At 53.9% G+C, this 19,230-nt stretch overlaps 1 protein-coding gene across 1 annotated transcript in view; it reads left to right on the top strand.

The window, feature by feature from the left end:
* The window catches only part of NCOR2 (nuclear receptor corepressor 2), a 177,727-nt gene extending 159,003 nt beyond the window's left edge, over positions 1-18,724 (top strand). The window contains exons 30-46 of the mRNA XM_054392833.1: positions 317-594; positions 1,364-1,727; positions 3,636-3,863; positions 3,972-4,214; positions 4,875-5,024; positions 5,510-5,650; positions 5,759-5,921; positions 6,049-6,482; positions 8,651-8,794; positions 8,958-9,100; positions 9,510-9,703; positions 11,746-11,895; positions 12,358-12,503; positions 13,723-13,776; positions 16,373-16,600; positions 18,260-18,439; positions 18,549-18,724. Coding sequence (XP_054248808.1) covers positions 317-594; positions 1,364-1,727; positions 3,636-3,863; positions 3,972-4,214; positions 4,875-5,024; positions 5,510-5,650; positions 5,759-5,921; positions 6,049-6,482; positions 8,651-8,794; positions 8,958-9,100; positions 9,510-9,703; positions 11,746-11,895; positions 12,358-12,503; positions 13,723-13,776; positions 16,373-16,600; positions 18,260-18,439; positions 18,549-18,724 — 3,416 coding nt within the window. The remainder of the gene's footprint in view (positions 1-316; positions 595-1,363; positions 1,728-3,635; positions 3,864-3,971; positions 4,215-4,874; positions 5,025-5,509; positions 5,651-5,758; positions 5,922-6,048; positions 6,483-8,650; positions 8,795-8,957; positions 9,101-9,509; positions 9,704-11,745; positions 11,896-12,357; positions 12,504-13,722; positions 13,777-16,372; positions 16,601-18,259; positions 18,440-18,548) is intronic.
* Positions 18,725-19,230: the final 506 nt, after the last annotated feature.

A 19,230-nucleotide genomic window follows, 5' to 3' on the forward strand; every position in this document is an offset into this window, starting at 1 on the left:
TTGCTTACATGGTCAGAGAGATTTTCAGTCTTGATCACTTTCTACCAACCTAAGCTCTCATCAAAGTTGGGGTAAAATTTTTAGTGTCTGTCATGAAAGCAGATTGAAACTAGTGCAAAATGGGTCCAGAAAGTGGTGATAAATGTGAGGTAGCCCAGATGTGTTAGTGATAGAACTGCTCTTGTGTTCAGCTGGGTACCACTCCTGGAGTAACATGAATTAACTGGAGACCCCCTTAAACTGAGCATCTGCACAGGGACTGGGGGTCTAGTGTCCAGCCTGGGAATCACCCTCTGTGTCTGCTTGGGGGTTGCAGGAATACCTCGGTCCTACGTGGAGGCTCATGAGGACTACCTCAGAAGAGAAGCCAAACAGCTCAAAAGGGAAAGCAGTCCACCGAGGGACTTATCTGATGCCTACAAGGTCAGGTCTCACGACGGCCTTACTCCTCTGAAAATGAAGACTGCTCATGAAGGCCTGGTGGCCACAGTGAAAGAAGCAGGAAGATCAATCCATGAGATTCCCCGGGAGGAGCTGAGGCGAACACCAGACATCTCTCTGACAAGACCTCTGAAGGAAGGCTCCATCACACAGGTGAGTATGGGGGGAACAGTGGATGAGATTAGTCCCACTCAGGCTGCTGTCCCTGTGCAGACCATGGGGACTGTTCCTAAGGTAAAAGAGAGCAGAGAGAGCTTTGGCTTGGAAGCCCATCACTGGTCAGAATTGAGGTTCTGCTTGCCTTTTCCCATCCTTCGATGGGGTTGCTTCCAACCCAAACCATTCTGTGATCCTTCCCAGTGGATAAATAGAAAACCCCAGGGAAGGGAGCTCAGCATCTCCTGGCACGTGAAGGAAGTGATGCCCCATCCACATGTGTACACAGAAGGGGCCAGTGTCATCTAGGTGCAGTTGGGACTCTGGGTGTGCATGATGATCTTGGCCTCCTCCCTTTATGGGCAACTGTCAAGCAAGCAAGTTCAGTAGTTAGGATGAAGCGTGGCATGCTGTCTCCTGTTGGGCTCCAAATATTTGGAGGGTTCCCATGGCACCTCATAGTCCTACCTCATTTGATGGCATGAGTAGGAGAGAGGCGTGATGGGCACAGCCAGCCTTTGGCAGTGACTCATCACCATCATGTTGGAGCACAACAAGACTTGCAGGATGGGCACTCCACCCTGTCCTGCACCACGTGGAGCTATTATCTCTGCTTTGCTAATGGCTGTTGCCATTTGACCAAGTAAACTGTTGTGACGACCAGAACAAGGAGGCATGAGTCCCACTGAAACTTGATGGGATGCAGTCACTTCATCCCTCTGACACTCTGCACTCCTTTGATGTTCCCTCTGTCTTCTGTCCCCAGGGTACTCCACTGAAGTATGACAGCAGCTCTTCCTCCTCGAGTACCAAAAAGCACGACGTGAGGTCCATCATCGGCAGCCCCGGCAGGACTTTTCACTCTGTGCACTCGCTGGATGTCATCCAGGACCCAAGGAATCTGGAAAGAGCTTACGAAGAGAGCCTGAAAAACAGGCCAAGCCCAGTGACAAACTCGGGTGGCTCCATCGCCAGAGGGGCTCCTGTGATTGTGCCAGAGCCAGGCAAACCTCACCAAAGTGCCCTGGCCTATGAGGACCACCAAGCAGGGCACAGCACAGCCTTCAGCAGCCACCTGCACAGAGGGTCTCCGGTCTCCACACGAGAGTCCACACCACGGCAGCACGAAGGTACTGGGCAAACCTTTTATTTGATGCTGGTTCCTAGCAAGCTGGGTGGCCAAGGCACGTGGGACATGGCTGCTGACCCCACCTGCTCAAGCCATTCCCAGCAGGTGCCTGTTGAACCCGTTTTCTGCAGCACCCCACGCCCACTCTTGCCTGAAGCTGTGACTGACTCACGGCAGTGGGGCAGCTGCTTGGGACAGCTGAAGCTCAGCTCCTTTCCTGGGGGTGCTCACGTGGTTGCAGCAAGGGCACCCCACCTCTGTGCCAGGGTAGCTGAAAGGAGACACGGAGTGTGGCTGGTTGGTGGTATTTCGAAATTGTCTTCCCTGCCCCAGCACTGGCCCAGGGCACCCTTGTTTAATGCCCTGGGTGAGGGGATCCTCACGCTTTTCCTCAGTGTGGTGTGTTTGCTAAATCTCATGTGTCTGTGCCTTGTCCATCACCTGAGCACCCAAGTCCTCCAGGAACACCTAATCCCTTCTGAGCCAGTGGATCCGAGCAGCGTGGCTGGTCTTTGAGATCTACCATCTCCCCAGCCCATCTGCCTGCACCAGGCAGGGTCTACCCATGCTCCCTGGCATCGCCTACCCCCAAGAGCCATACCTGGGGCCCCCAGGAGGCAGGCACGTGTCTGAGCTGGGCTCAGTGATTTGATGAGACACGCTCAGATCCAGAACACAAAATCCCCTTTTGTGGGCAGGATCAGTGCTGAAGTTAATCCTTAAGACACCTGGTTCCACCAAGCCTGCTAGCTATGGGCAATTGCTTCAGGGCCTTTTGCATCTCTCACCTGCAAATCCTTGTCCTGACCCAAGAGTCCTGTGATGTTGGGCTGTGCAACACAAGCCGTCACAGTCTGCCAAAAAACAAGGCAAAAACCTTACTGACCTCCCCAGTAAGAACTGGGAGATGGATGGGGCTGTGCAGTGCAGAGCTCCTCCAAAAAGCCTCCACCATGACTCCCTCCAGCTCTCCATGGTCAGTGTGTCCCATTGCTTCAGCCTTTGCTGTTTTCCTGGTTAAGTCAGTCATTTGGGGAGAAGCGTTTAAATGTTGGCAGCTCTTTGAGATTGGTGCATGTGGTCAGCACAGCACAGGGCAGGCAGTGAGGAGGGGATCCCAAAGTTAAAATCAGTGTTCCTGTAAAACACCAGTGAGAAGGTGGGTTTCTGCATGTCCAGAGCTCACCAGGCTTTGGGCTACAGAGGATCTGCAGGAGGAGTCCCAATGGGTCACAGTTGCAAAGCACTTTTCCCTGAATCACCTGAGCTCTCCTTCTGCCCCAGCAGGAGGTTTGATTCATTAGCAGCTGAGATGCCAAGAGTGGCTCTATGTCGGTTACTGTCCCCAGCCTGCTGTTACAGACACAGGAACTGGTAACGCTCATCCCAGATTGGGTGAGAAGTGCCACTAATACCCAGCTCAGGATGGAAGAGCCCAGAGAAGTCACTGACATGACCCAACTTCCCCTCCGTCTGCTGGGAAAGAGCTTACAGCTCCAGAGGGTGGTCGAACCTCTGAACTGTGTTTCATCACCATTGCTGGGAGTTTTGGGATCCCCAAATCTGCCCAGCAGCAGTGACTTCTTGTGCCAAGCAATGTGACAGCAAGGCTCCACAGCTGGCTGCTTGTGCAGGCCAGGATGAATTCAGACTGCCCAGCATGGATGTGCTAGGGTGGAAGGTTTAGATGATTTGGGATGGCCTGTCCTCCTGGGTGCAACCAGGGCTTGGCTTGCCTCACCCTTGGTGGTGTAACGGGGCACGGCAGTCCAGGGAGGAGGAAAAGGTCCCTCAAGTTCAGGGTAGCTGTGAGAGTCCCTGGGTGACATGCTTGGCCTCAGGCATCCCTCAGGGACACAGCTTGGCCTTGGTTCTCAGTCTGTGACTCATTTCCTTCTGCTCACTGCAGGGAGTATCACTGCTGGGAAGCCGGTGGCCCAGGACAGAAAGATCACCCCCACGTCGAGGGAGCTCACTAACTCCAAGTCTCCGCATGCCCCTGTGGCCGACCACCACCACCCCATCTCCCCGTATGAGCACCTGCTCCGCGGCGTGAGCGGAGTCGACCTGTACCGAGGACACATCCCTCTGGCTTTTGACCCTGCTGCTATCCCAAGGGGAATCCAACTGGAAGCAGGTACCTTCAGCAGGGACATGGTCTAGCTGGGTTTTTTCCTTGTTATGCTCCAAAAGCCTGAGTTCTTTGAGGAAACCCACTTCACATCTGCATCCTTTTCTTTCCCAGCTGCTGCTTACTACCTGCCAAGGCATCTGGCTCCGAGCCCAACCTACCCCCACCTCTACCCCCCGTACCTCATCCGGGGCTACCCAGACACAGCTGCCATGGAGAACCGACAGACCATCATCAATGACTACATAACATCCCAGCAGATGCACCACAATGCTGCAGCCACAGCCATGGCGCAGAGGGCGGACATGCTGCGCGGCTTGTCACCCCGGGAGCCCTCCCTCGCCCTCAACTATGCAGGTCCTCCATATGGCACCCTCCAGGGGCTTGGGGACATTTTGGGAGAAGGAGGCTGCGTCAGCTCCAGCACTGGGGCCAAGGGCCAAGCCAGCAGCACAGTGTCACCTAGCAGTGTAGGAACTTGGGTGCTCGGTGTTGGGGACAGCTGGGGGGAATTTGATGTTTTTGTTTGCCATCTTTAGTTAGTTGAGGCTGATTATGTGCAGCTCTGATTCTGGGTCATGGGAACACTTCCCATCCTGGCCCTGCTGGAGATGAAAACAGAATCCCAAAAGGATATCTTGTTTTCTGCAAAAGCAGGGTGCAGTGGTCCTGGTTGTCTGCAGGGAAAGTGACATTGGTCTCTGGCTGATGCTACCTGCAGCCCCCTCACTCAGCGGGGACAGAGCTCAGCATTTTCCTCCCCATTATCTCCAGCAGCAGGATATGCTGTACTCACAACAACATTCAGTGCCCAGGTACCATATGTGAGCTGGCATCTCTGTACTTGCCCAGGAAGGTGGCCAGTGCCCAGGCACCATGTGTGAGCTGGCATCTCTCACACTGCACCACAGTGCAGCAGCACAGGTCCATTCCTCCCCAGCATTGTTCCCTTCTCCAGCACAACCAAACTGCAGCAGCTCAGTGTCATCCTGATAATCCTCTTCCTTCTCTCTCTAGGCATCATTGACCTGTCCCAAGTGCCACACCTACCTGTCCTTGTGCCCCCCACCCCTGGCACCTCCGCCACCACCATGGACCGCATTACCTACATCCCTGGCCCGCCCCAGACCTTTGGCAGCCGGCACAGCAGCTCTCCGCTCTCCCCAGGTAATGCTGCAGGTTGCTTCTCCCATTGGAAAGCAGAACTCCCTTAATGAATTAATTAATGAGCATCACAGGGGCTCCTCTGAGATGAAGGGAGGGTTGTTTTGGCCTTCAGTCTCAACATGCCAGGGCAGATGAGAGGAGCCCAAATTCATTCTCACTCAGGAACCAGCTCACTGGCTCCTTCAAACCAGCTCCTGGGATCCTGCTTATTGGGGGATTCCTTGCTTCTCCCACTTCTTCCCCAAAGTGGCAGCTGGCCAGCAGCTTTGTGGAAGGTCATCCCCTGGAGATGGCGCCAGGACAGCTGTTGTGTGATTCACTCGAGTTTTGTCTTACTGATTGCCCCCGTCTGTCCTGCTCCAGGTGACCTTGGATGGAGCCGTTCCTTAGCTGCTTTGCAGACACAGCAATGTGCAGAGCAGACAGTGTTCCTCAGGGGAAATCTCTGTCTGCAAACCTTTCACTGCCTTTTGCTTGGGTTTCAGGAGGTCCCACGCACATGACCAAGCAGTCAGGATCGTCGGTGTCCGAGCGGGAACGGGAGCGAGAGCGGGAACGGGAGAGGGAGCGGGAAAAATCCATCCTAACATCCACCACAGTGGAGCATGCACCCATCTGGAGACCAGGTAGGCTAGGGAGAGCCTGGTGCCACGTCTTGGGGCTCATGCTGGGCAGAGGTAGGAGTGGGGCTATAAACCAAAGAGCTAAAGAAGCTCTGTTGTGTTTTCCCCCAGGTACAGAGCAGTCCAGCAGCCGTTCATCCTCACACTCTCACAGCCACCAGCACTCTCCTGTCTCACCCCGTGCCCATGAGACCATCCAGCAGCGCCCCAGCGTGCTCCACAACACAAGCATGAAGATCATCTCCTCAGAGACCCCCACCCCTTCCGTCCTGCGGTACGGCTCTCTGCCACAGTTCCTGCAACTTGTCAGGCCCCTGCAAGGCAGGGCTGAATGCTGGGGCTCTGGGAACAGCATTCCTTGTGCTTCTCTCATCTTTGCCTCATCTTTGTTTGCCTTCCAGATCCTCCTCCACCACTACCACATCACCAATCCGCTCCACGGCCTTCCCCTCAGCCTCCACCCTGCGCTCCTCCATCAGTGCAGCAGATGGTTATGCAGCCCCAATGGACCCAGCCATCCTGCAGAAGGAGGCCTCAAGAGCACGAGAAGCCAAGGCAGAACGGTCCCAGACTGAGAACAATGTCTTCACCTCAAAGCTGCCCAGTGGGGCCAACCTCGAACAGTCGCTTTCCCCCATTAAAGCCATGGAGTCGAGACCTTTACCTGCCTCCGGACCTGGTTCTTCTCATCACTATAGCAGAGGACAGGGGAAAAGCCAGCAGCACCATCACCCTCTGGACCAGCCGCACACAGCCTCAGGCCCCGAGCAGCACAGTAGAGAAAAGAGTCAAAGTAAACCCTTTTCCATGCAGGAACAGGAGCTCCGAGCACTCGGTAAGACCACCATGACAGCGGCCAACTTCATAGATGTGATTATCATGCGCCAAATGTCTTGCGATAAGGGGCAGCGAGAAAGAGGCTCGCTGAGTAACAACTCTGCTAGTGATGGTAAGAAACCAGAGGGGAGAGGTGAGAGAGCTGTGGCCTGAAACCCATTTGATTTTCATGGTTACTCATTTTGAGTTGCACGTGTTGGCTCTTGGCTTCATCAGCTCCCCGAGTGTGCTCATGCCCCTGCTTCCCAGTTGTTGTGTTACTCCAGACTTCTTTATTTCCGTGTGTGGTAAAGATCTTCCCTTCCCCCACCCTCTTTCAGTTTTTCCCGTTGCCAAGTCTTATTTTGCAAATGTTGTTCAGTTCCTGGTATTGCTTCTTCCAGGCAATGGCAATTTGCTAATTCTGATTTCCCCATCATCAGGAATTCCTAGGCAGTTGGTGAGGAGCAGTTGTGGGTAGTAAATCAAATGGGCAAAGTGCTGCTGTACTCAGCGGTTGGTGAGACCACACCTTGAATCGTGGGTTCCACTTTGGGCCCCTCACTCCAATAAGGATGTTGAGTGCTGGAGCATGTCCAGAGAAGGTAATGAAGCTGGGGAAAGGTCTAGAGCACTAGTCTTGTGAGGAGCAGCTGAGGAAACTGGGGTTGTTTAGTCTGGAGAAGCAAGTTGTGGGGAAAACCTTGCTCTCTACACCTCCCTGAAAGGAGGCTAGTGATGTGGGTTTCGCTTTCTTCTCTCTAGTAACGAGATAAAATTAGAGGAAATGGCCTCAAGTTGTGCCAGGTGAGGTTTAGATTGCATGTTTGAAAAATGTCTTTCCTGCAAGAGTGCTCAGGCATTGGAACAGGCTGCCCAGGGAGGTAGTGGAATCATCAGCCTTGGATGTGTTCAAAAAATGTGTAGACGTGGCACTTTGGAACATGGTTTAGAGGGCATGGTGGTGTTGAGTTGACAGTTGCACTTGATGACCTTAGTTTTCCAACCTTAATGATTCTGTGATTCTATGAGAACTAGAAATGTGAGCAAGACAGGGCCATCAGGCACGCTCCTTCCTGCTCGTGGTTGTGCCACTGAGTGTGTAGGATCTCAGAGGGCTTTGTTGGCTGCTGCATGGTGCAGTTCAAGTGAGGTCCCTTCACTTGAGGTGATCTGGATGCTGCTCAGGAGGACAACATAGACACAGCTGTCTAGGGATCACTCAGCCCAGCCATGCTCTGCAGCCATTTCCAGAGCACAGGAAGCACCTAACAGCAATTGTGTATAGTGCACTGGGATAAGTTTCTCCAGGAGACAGTGCAGGGAAGGAGCTGGATTTAAGGGCTAGTTTGTTTTTGAAGGGACCAACCTTCACCCAGAGCATTTGTCCAAGCTCCTACCAGCATGCAGAAGCAGCAGCCAACCTGGGGAGATTCGATAGATGCTTCAGCTTGAAGATGGGATACTGCCTTGGCCATCAGGACTGGGGTTTGCTACCCAGCTGTGGGTCGCCTGCCAGATTTGCAGGTAGTGGGTGGTTTCTAGGAATTGAGTGTTAGGAGGGTAAAGGTCCGGGTTCCTCTCTCCATTGAAGGATCATGGTGGTCCTTCATTGCAGCTTTGCCTGCTTTGATGCAGCTTGAGTCCATGCAAGGGCATTAAAAGGCAGAGAAAGGTCAAGAAGCCTTTTTGGTCCAGTGGTGTGTGAGTCCACTGCCTTTGGAGCAACATCTGGAGGCTGCAGGGCATCATGCCCAGTTTTCAAGTCTTTGTTGCTGGCCATGCTGGGCTTGAGGCTATTCATTGGAAAGCACTTGTAGGCCTCTTGTGCAGCCACCTCCACTGCAATAGGGCATTGCTTTCTCTCCTGGCATAGTCAGGGGTTTATTCTGGTGGAAAGTTGGGGGAGCAAGTTGTGGAACCTTCAGGGGTTGAATTTGGTTCTTGACTCTGGTGCTGAGTATCTAGCTCTGCAGGAATGAGACATCACCTCTTTACTCCAGCCATCACCACCACTGGACATCAGAAGTGGCCCCAGAGGGTGCCTGCAAGATGACCTGTCAGGCCTTCCCTCTTTTTGCCCCCCTTTGCTGAACGTGTGACTCTACCCACCATCAATGGTTACCACAGCATCAGGGAAAAGCCAGGTGAGCTCCAAGGTTTAACTCCCTTCTCCCATTTCCCCAGGCTTTCACGGAGGCTACAGCCCTGAGCAGATGGAAGCAGTGAGCCCCGTGAGCTCACCCAGCCTGTCCCATGAGAAAGGGGCCAAGCTGCTGCAGGATGCAGAGAAGGGACACGGGGAGCATGACCTGAGGCAGAAACAGCAAGGTGAGGGCAGTGCCAGCAGGCACACAAGAGCCTAAGCTGGCATGGGGGAGGCTTTCATCAGCCAGATCCCACTCACCATGCCTTGGTGTCATGCTGAGACAGCATTCAAGGAAGGGGGCACAGATGTCATCTCACATCTGCTTTGTTCTTTGACCCCACCCAGGCTCACTGAAGGCCTCAGCTCCTGAAGCAGCCCACCTGCAGCACCTCCGGCAGACCGACGGCCCCCAGTGCCAGCCCCTGCAGTCCAGCCAGAGCATCAAGGGGATGAACCAGCGAGTGGTCACGCTGGCCCAGCACATCAGCGTAAGTAATCTTGATCTCACCTTCCTGCTGGGGCTCCAGGGAGGAGGGAAAAGCCAATGTGAAACATAGATGTCATGCTGGACATGGTTAATGGTGGATTTTGGCAGTCCTGGGTCACCAGCTGGACTTGATGATCTGAAAGGTCTCTTCCAACCAGCATGATTCTATGGTTCTTTGTCTGGTAGGGAGGGGCTGGAAGCAATGCTAGAGATGTCAGCATCTCTGGTTGGAAGATGGAGAGAGCAGGGTGCATCAGGAACATTCAGCCCAAATGTTTGCATCCCCAACAAGCCCATCACAAGAACTGCTGCAGGCTGAAGGCAGCAGGTCCATCTCAGGGATGATTCCCTGATGTTTACGCTGTCTTAGCAAAGCCAGAGGTAGAAACCAACACTGTTTCTCCCTGCAGGAGGTGATCACACAGGACTACACACGCCATCACCCACAGCAGCTCAACTCCCACATCCAGAGCCCGGTGTACTCCTTCCCTGGGGCCGCGTGCCCCGTGCTGGACCTGCGCCGCACCCCCAGCGAGGCCTATCTGCAGCAACAGGAGCATGCAGCGGCCTCCAGGATCTCCCCACAGAACGAAGGTGGCAAAAGGTAAGCTCAGAGAGTCCAACCAAAGCTGGTTCAGACAAGTTTCTGTCTACCCACTGTGCCAAGTCTGAGTTCAGACGGACCAGGGCTACTTCAGGGTGAGGACCTGGGCAAATGTGCCTTTGGCTACTTGGCACCCCAGTCAGGGGGTGCATAGGGCAGGCTGGCATTTGGCATTGCTGAATTTATGCTCCTCAGCTTGGTGCTTGTGTGGACTGCTAGCTTACACAGCCCAGAGTTTCAAACTGCTTTCTAATCTGGGCGTTATTCCCTGGTCATGGTGCTTCTTGCTATCCCTATCCTAGAGATGCTCTCTAGATCCCCTTAGAGTCCATGCACGATCCCCTTCCTGATGTGGCTGGTATCACAGGGTAGCCTAGGTGGGAAGAGATCCTCTCAAGCAGGGTCAGCTGGAAGCAGGTTGTCATGGGTCAAAGCCAGTCAGTTTTTGAATATCTCTAGTGATGGAGATGTCAACAAGTTTCTGGTCAACGTCATACAAGCACTTGAGTACCCTCACAGTAAAAAAAGGGTTTTCTTGTGTTGGGGGGGAATTTCACGTGTCTTGATTTGTGCCCATTGCTTCTTGTCTTGCCACTGGCCTCAGTCCCTGGTAGGTCATGGTGCAGTGACTTTTCAGATCACAGATAGTTCCAAAAAACCCAAAGCAACATGTTTTCTGTTGGTTCAAAATTAATTTTGTCTTTCTCAGTGAATCACAAGCTTGTTAGACATGTGCCCTGTCAAATGCAACTATTCATTTCAGGCACTGCCTGGATTTCTATTAAAGTCACTTTGAAATCCTTGTGCTCATACCAGCACCAGGCAGGTCTGGGTGCTGTTGTATTGAATTAAAGAATGGGAAGGGTACTTTTGAGTACCCAGAGGAGGTTATAAGAAGGCTGGGGAGGGAATTTTTGCAGAGGCTTGTAGTTGTAGGACAGGGGGCAATGGCTTTGAGCTGGAAGATTAGGAAGAAATTCTTTATAGTGAGGGTAGTGAGACACTGAAACAGGTTGCCCAGGGAAGCTGTGGATGTCCCCTCTCTGGAGGTGTTCATGCTCAGGTTGGTCAGAGCCTTGAGCAGCCTGGTCTAGTGAAAGGTGTCCCTGCCCATAGCAAGGGGGGTAGAACTAGATGATCTTTAAGGTCCATTCTGTGAGTCTACAAGCATGAGGACAGGGTCTCTCTACTAACACGAACAGAGCCCCAGATGCTCCCAGGAAAGAGTGGAAGAGTGGTGTCTACAAACTGGTTGTTCCCTGTCTGTAAATGTGGTTATTCTTCCCAGTTGTGCCTGGTCCTAGAGTTGGCTTTGTAACATAAAGGGAGAGAGCCCAGCCCTGGCCACCCAGCAATGAAAAAAAAAAAAAAAAAAACCAACCCAAAAGAAAAAACCCCACAGACAGAACAAAGACACAAATTCCCAGAACTCACCATGAGGAATTCCTTATGGACTTGAGCCTGGCCATCTCCCAGGCACTGGAAGAGGCCATGGGCAGGCATCAGAGGGCTGTGTTGGTCCTCTCCAGTCTGCCCCAGTGTTGGACCCATCATCCACAGCAAGTGACCCCCTGCAGGGCCCCAGCCAGGGTAGATGTGAGGTGGCAGTGGCGGCTGCTGCTTTCCACTGTGCTCACAAATGTGACAGAGCAAAAGCCCTGTCCCCAAAGGGTTAACGTCCCAGCCCTCCGCAGGGGTTGTGTCCCTGCCAGCCACAAACGCTTGGTCTGAGCCAGCAAGCCCCAGGACTGGTCGGGTTGTCCCTCCTGAGCAGCTGTATTTGGGGCGTCTGCCGGCTGGCCTAATGCCGGGAGGTCTGGGCCACAGCTCGGTCCTGTTCTGCGCGCCTGCGGTACAGAATGCCCGAGCTGTGCTCTTCCTCCGGCTCGCGTTAGAAGGCGGCGTAAGCCCGTGGGGGTGGGGAAGGTTTGGCTTCTTTCCCTGCGGTAGGAAAGCTATTTTAGTCCTTCTTCCCCTCCCGACCCCAGGCTGCTGCGCAGAGACAGAGGATGTCGCAATAAAGCGATTGCATCTCCCCGCAGGTCCCCGGAGCAGAGCAAAGCCTCGGCCGGCAGCGGGTCAGACAACTGCATCGAGCCGGTCTCACCACCAGACGGCGTGGCGGAGTCGGAGCACGCCAAGGGCACCGCGTACCCGATCCTGTACCGCGAGGGCGAGCAGATAGACCAGAGGTAACCCCGAGGGAGGGAACAGTGAAGACAGTGTGGGGATGTTCCCCCTGGCCCCAGGCTGCTTTTTTTTCAGCCCAAAGCAATGTCACAGCCCAGGGTGCTGTCCATTTGCAGGTGCATTTCAGTGCTCTGTGGTGCATTTATTGGTAGGGCTAGGGAGAAAGGGTGGAGATGCCAAATATCTCAGGAGTTCCCAGACTAATTCTGAGAAGTTTGCACTAAAAGAGTCACTCTAGGTGGGACTGACAGGGAGACACTGGAACAGGTTGTCCAAAGAGGTGGGGGATGCCCCATCCCTAGAAGTGTTCAAGGCCAGGTTGGATGGGGCTTTGAGCCACCTGGTCTAATTGAAGGTGTTGGGGGGTTGATCTTTAAGGTCTCTTGCCACCCAAACCCTTCCATGATTCTGTGTCTTTATGAACTGGATTATGCAGAGGTTTCCAATGGTCTTCTGCTTCTCAGGATGGGGTCCAAGTCCCCAGGAAACAACACTCAGCCTCCAGCTTTCTTCAGCAAGCTGACTGAGAGCAACTCTGCCATGGTGAAGTCCAAGAAACAGGAAATCATCAAGAAGCTCAGCACGACCAACAAGAATGAGACTGAGTACAGTAAGGACATGTGGGGAGGCCAACATGGGACACTAGGAGGGGAAAAAAGTCTTCAGGATACACGAAGCAAAGGAGATTGGGGGATGGGGGATGGGTACTGCTGGGAGCTTCCAGCCAGCTCTCTCTGCGTCATGCCATGGTTTCTTGGGAAGTCTGAGGTCCAAATGCTTCCTGGGATGAGTTGTACTGGTGCCAGCAGCGGCTGTGTGCGGCTGGGGAGGTGATGAGAGGCTGCCCAGCTCTTTGCTGTGGGGCTGTCAATCCCACTGCACCAGATAACCCCAATAGGAAGGAAGTAATGAGCTGAGCATGGAGGAGACTTAAGAGCAATTGATATTTTAATGAATGGCCAACCAAGCTGAATACTTCCTCCTTGAGATGCATCTCCCCTCCAGTGTTACTTTAAGCCCTACATCAATACTGGTGCAGCTCTGTAAAACTAACCAGGCTGGCTTAGAGGAGAAATTCAGCCCTCTCGTTCATTAAGCGCTAATCGAGCAGATAGGATCATAATTTAATTTAGCCCAGCATTATACAGTCAATACTGATTCAATTTGGATCCATCTTACAACAGCTGCATCAGATAAGAGGGAACCAAGCTGTCTCATCCCCTGGATGATGTTACCATGAGCCAACAGTACTGTTATGCCCCTTTGGGGACATGTGGCTGAACCCCGTGACCTTCCACACTTTTCCTTATCAAGGGAAAATAGCTGGAAATAGGAAACGCCTCTTATTTGATGAGAATTTCTGTTTTTCTTAGGAAAGTGATATCCAAGTCAAACAGCTCGGCTAAGAGGGAAAATATTGATTTAACATTTCTCCTCCTCCTCCTTGCCCTTCCCACTGCCCACTGCCTGGATGTGGGGATTTGAGCCTTTGGAAGTCCCTTAGGGTTTGTCTTCACAGAGCTTGTGATCTGCAGGGAGGCAGGTCACCACTGAGCATGAAGACCTTGCCCTGGCTCTCTGAGCTCTGCTTTTCTGCCTTGTCCCAGCTGGTCAGTTGTGCCCACTGTGGGTCTCCCAAAGGAGATTATTCCTGATCCCTGCCAGCACAACAGACCCACCCTGGTTCCTGGGGGAGGTGGGCTGCTGCCAGGCTGGGTGCCATGACAGAGACACTGAGACCTTCTCACAGCTGACACAAGAGGTCCCTTCCTACTGCCAGCCTGCATATGCTGCTCACCATACTGAAGAGCTTCTTTGTTTTCCTCCAGATGTCGGGCAGCCTGGGACAGAGATTTTCAATATGCCAGCGATTACTGGAGCAGGTAACTCTCCTGTACCGTACCTCATTCCCTACAGGGCTCACAGCCACAGAGAGCTGGAGACTCAGTAGATTTAAGTATCTCCTCTTGGCCTAAGACCAAGTGTAACAGCTGCTGGGAGGCCATAGCCTCAGAACCCACCATAACTCCTTGCTCTTGAGTTGGATTCAGTGCAGTGCAATTCCTTGGAAAGTCTGGAAGAACTTCAGAAGAATCAAGAACGTGAGACAAGTCAAGCAAGGGTTGGTCATCTGATGCCAACAAAGGGTTAAACTATAGCAAAGTGGACCTCATGCTTGGCAGAGTGCATCCTGCTCTTGATGCAACCTTGAGGTTGCCCGCGGATGGGTAGGAGACCAGCAGTGAAAGGGAACATGAGCTGGAGGGATGGTCAAGTACAGGGGTTGGTCAGTCCTCCAGGTGCTCCCAGCGTGGGTTGACTCCAGTTTCTCAGGAGCTGGGAGGAACCATTCAACTGGTAGCTCAGTTTGGCCATGGCTGTCTAGCCAGTGCCATACAGAAGGGCTGTTTGGCACCTTGGACCTCCGCAGGAGCAGAAGCTTAGGTAGGGGAAGGGTTTCAGGCCCACAGCCTGGTTCTGGAAGAGTGCTTTTGATGGTGGTTGTCTGAGTCCTGCTACAGGCAGTCATGGTGGGCTTTAGCTGGTCCCTGGCTCTAACCAGCATGAGCTGGGGGTTTGCTGGCTAACACCTGGGACGGTCCCCTAAACCCCCATAGAGCCTCCCTGCTCTCAGGGAGAAAGGGTGTTGGGATCCCCTGGACACCCACAGACATGTTTGCTGTGCTGAGCCTGAGGACCACCACTCAGAAGCTGAAATTGTCGTTGAGGGATACACTGCACCCTCCCCAAATCTGCTGCGCCCATGGCTTTCAGCCTGACTGGAAAAGGAGGAGAGGGAGTGGCTTGAGGGATGGAATTTTGGCAAGGAGAGGCAGAAAGCAGCCCTGTGGAGCTGGATGTCTGGTGTGGGCTTCCCCAGGTCAGGACAGAGACCAGTCTGAGGGAGAAAGACAGCATGAAGGCTGTTGGATCTGTTCCCTCCTGCTGCAGCCATGTTCAGGTGGGCTCTCCAATGAACAAAACAAACCCCCTGAGGAGGATGAATTGATACTTGATTGATTAAGTATTGATGCTCTCCTACATCAGGAATGCCTTCAGGTTGGTAGTTGAAAGTAGGAGGAATAGCATCCTTCCCACAAACAGGGGAAGGAGGTGCACTTAGTGTGTGGTAGGACCAGGCACAGTGTCAGTGGTGTAAGATCACTCACTAGTACAAATGTGTTTGGAGAAGGATCCAGCTCATGTCAGCAACTGGGATGAGAAGGTGCAGCCAGCCAGGGCCTGAAGGTCCACTATAGACAACATCTGGGGAGGGTGAGGCCCAGCCGCCCTGGTTCAAGCTGCTTCTGCTGTGCTGGAGAGAGGTGTGAAGGCAGAGCAGGAGGAGCTGAAGGCTAAGGTCTGGCCAGAAGGGGACCAGGAGAGACCCTGTCCCTTTACAGGAAGACAAAGAACCAGAGTCCATCCCTTTCGGAGCCCAGGGGCAGCGATCCCAGCTTGAACTCCCCCACGATGGGGCGAGCTGGGGTGGGGGGCTGCCAGTGGGGCTTCCCTCGCTGGGCTGCTGTTTGTGTCTGTATTTTGCCCTTGCTTGTTCCCTGTATCTGCCACCCTGGGAATGACGGTGGCGTGGCTGAGCCCTCCGGTCCCTGTGCGGTGCTGCACCATAACTGCATGGCTTGAGACTCACAACCACGCCGGCACCACTTTGCCTCTGCATCCTGTCCCATAGCTGCGGCTCGGCCTGAAGGGGCCCACGGTGGGCACTTGGCCTGGTGGGAGAAAGGGAGTGGGCTGGGGCAGTGGGCAGGGGGCTTGCAGTGAGCTTGAGGAGGGACAGAAGAACTGCCCCCTCTCCCCCGTGTAGCCCAACCCCGCACAGGCAGCGCCACAGGCTGCATGTCCTCATCTGGGGGCTGCCTGCGTGCCATCTCTCATGCCAGGACCAAATCCAGGCACTCCTTTTCAATCAAGAGTTTTTGTGGGGTTGCCCCTCTTCCTTCCCTGACTTTTCCTCTGTGGGAAACTGCCCCAACTTCCAAATTCCTGACACACTGACTTGATCTCTGTGAGCATCCATGTGGACCCCACACCCAGGTGACTCTTCTGCCCCCGTGCCAAGCCTGGCGGGGTTGGGAACACAGCTCCCCCATCTTTCAGCTCAGCAACAACCCCTTACCCCCCTATCCTCATCCTCCAAGCCCTTACCCCAGGGAATCGTGCCTGCCTGCAGCACCCCAGAAACCCAAATCCTGCAGTAAATCCCATCCCATCCCACTGCCAGCCCCTGCCAAGCCCTGGGGCGGGATGGAGCGGGGAGGAGGAGGAGGATGGGTGCATTGCAGCGCTTTAAAGAACAAGATGACAAAGTTTGTTGCTTTGCTAGAATGTGCTGACTGTTTGTTTCTTCCCTTCTTCCTTGTCTCCTTTCTCCCCTTTCCCCCATCCCCCCTCCCATCTTTCTTCTCATTTGGCTCCCCCCCATCCCCTCTCTCCTCCCCTTCCCGTATCTCCCAGGGCTAATCAGTTGTAGGAGCCAGTCGGTCCAAGAGAATTCCAGTACCAACATGGGGTTGGAGGCAATAATTAGGAAAGCCCTAATGGGTAAATATGACGAGCAGTGGGAAGAGCGCTCACCTCTCAGTGCCAATGCTTTTAACTCTCTGAATGCCAGTGCAAGCCTGCCCGCTGCTATGCCCATAACTCCTGCTGATGGACGAAACGAGGACGTGCGCTCCTTGCCAGGTCTGCAGCCCTCTCCACCTTTGCTCTCTGTGTTATTAATTCTCAGCCTTTATATTTCGCCTTTTGTGGGTGGATTTATTCCCCCTCCCTCCCTTTTTTGTTTGTTTTGGTTTTCTTTTCTCCCATCCCTCCCCCAGCTTTGAGCTTTGTGAATCCGCTGATTAATCCTGGTCTTGTTTGATGTTAATTTAATAGTCTCAGAAGATGCTGTTGCTTTCTCTAAACCACTGACTGCTCCTTAACCCATTTGATGGGGTTTAATAGCTCCTTTTCCTTTTATTTTTTTTAGTTGATTTTTTTTTTTTTTACACAATGGAAAGGTTTATGGGGGGGGTGGAAAACCCATACTCAAAGCCATAAACTTAACACCCCTAAACTGTAAACCCGAGGCAGGAACACTGCTCCCAAAACAGGAGAAGGAGCTGAGAAGAGCTGGCTTGGGGAAACATGGGGCAGAGTGGCCTTTCCCTTCCCACTTTGGGCTTAAGGGCTGTCAGGGCAGGCTCCAGCCTGGGACAAAGGTTGGACGGGATCTGGGGGTGCCTGGAACGAGAGGGAGAGCTTAAGGGAGCTACAAGCGATAGACTTGGGGATGCCTTCAGACAGCAGGGCTGGAGTGAGCTGCCCTGCTGAGGCTTGCAAAGCTGGCTGGGCACCATGATGGGGGCTGCCCAGCTTCAGGGGAGGTTTGAGTAGAGCAAGGAGGGTTGTTTTGTACATCCCCAGTTAAGGAGAAGGGACCAGGGATGGATGGGGAAAAGCAACTGTCCCCCATACACCTGCAAGGGCAAATTGCCTCTTGCAAGCACCATGTGCAGAGCATGGGACTCACCCTTGCCAGTCTGGGCCCCCAAGCTGAGGAGCAGGGTCCTGGATGCACAAACATGCCTTCCCCTGGGTCAGCTTGGACCAGGTGCTCTTCAGCTTGTGGCAGAAAATCTTTTCTGGCTCGTGCATGAAACCAGCAGCTTCTTCCAGCCATACTTCCACAGGTCCAGGCAGGCTGTATGGGATGCAGAGCCTCTCCATCCTTCCCCCTTTTGGAGCTCCCTCATGGTTTAGCCAAGCAGACCTTACCCAAGAGTGTCCTTTTTGGCTTTAAGCCTTTTAAAAACTGGCCAAACATCCCCGGAGATTGGGCTGTAAGAATTGATTAAAGACTATCCTGGCCATGTAGACTGTGGGAATGGGGAATGTTCTCCAGCCTCCAGCACCTACATAGCTCCCAGAGGTCCCTGCCAGCCAGCTGCACAGTGGCACATGGAGCTCCAGTGCCACAGCCTGTTTGTGGTCTGAACCATGAACTGGCTCAGGACTGGATCCTGCAGAGAAGAAGCCAGGCCAAAGCCACCTAGCTGCTCCAGTCACAGAACCACTCCACAGGACAATTGATAGCATCAGCCCACAAAGAAGAGAGTAGGGCAGGGGGGGACAGAGACTCTCGTGAGCCACCACAGCTGCCCTCCTACCCCCTTGCAGAGAGCTCACCCCATCACCCTTCCCTCCCATGGTGCCAGCAGCCCTGGGGTGAGCTTCACTCCTGCCACAAGCTATTTTTGCAAGCTCCTCAAAGAGAAGTGCTGGGAACCTGCCCCCCTCCCTGAGCCCCTGAGCCCTGTGGCAGCAAGCTGGGTGACAAGCAGGCACCTCTCTTTGCAGGAGGAGGGGGGAAGCCAAAGATCGCTGCCAGACCCAACAGCCGCAAGGCCAAGTCCCCGGCACCAGGTCTGTCCTCGGGCGAGCGGCCGCCCTCCGTCTCCTCAGTGCACTCGGAGGGGGACTGCAACCGGAGGACACCCCTCACCAACCGCGTCTGGGAGGACAGGCCATCGTCTGCAGGTAGGGCTGGGGGGATGTGTCCCCCACTTGGCCATGCCCTACTCACAGAGAGGCTGCAGGGGGTCAGCTGCTCCCTTGGTGTTGACTCTGCTTACTCCTTCCTACACAGGTTCAACGCCGTTCCCCTACAACCCGCTCACCATGCGGCTGCCCAGCGGGGTGGTGACTTCAGCCCCTGCTGCTCCCCTGCCACAGGGGACACCAGGCAGCCAGCACCATGCCTGGGATGAGGAGCCCAAGCCCCTGCTGTGCTCCCAGTACGAAACCCTTTCGGACAGTGAATGAAGCAAGCCAGGGGCAGGGAGATGGCGACCAAACCCAGTGAACGGGGAGCGAGTGGGACGCCCGGGGCAAGCGCCCATCACCCCGGCCCCACCAGCTCTCACGAGCGAAGATGCAGGCGCAGAGCTGGTTTATGTTCTCCTTTTCCTTTCTTTTTTTCCCCCTGCCCTCCCAACCAGCCAGTTTGGGGGGACTTTTTTCTTTTTTTTATTGGTTGGTTTATTTTTTTTTCCTTTCTCAACATCTGGAAATTTCTGCATCCTCTTCGGTCTGAAGAAAAGAAAAGAAAAAAGCCTTAACGAGACAAAACCCAAGGAACCTATCTTCGATCTTGGCAGCCTGGCAGGGTGGTGATCCCCATGCTCGAGAGGGACTGTGAGCAGCCACGTGCCCAAGCGCGCACATCCCGGGGCCACGCACACTCGGACGCTCCGTCAGCGCACTCCTGCAGAGTCGAGTGAGGGGCCCTGGGATGCTCCCCTGCATCCCAGCTGTGGGGCTGTGCCACA

This window comes from Indicator indicator, chromosome 26, assembly GCF_027791375.1.
Source record: "Indicator indicator isolate 239-I01 chromosome 26, UM_Iind_1.1, whole genome shotgun sequence".
NCBI lineage: Eukaryota > Metazoa > Chordata > Aves > Piciformes > Indicatoridae > Indicator > Indicator indicator.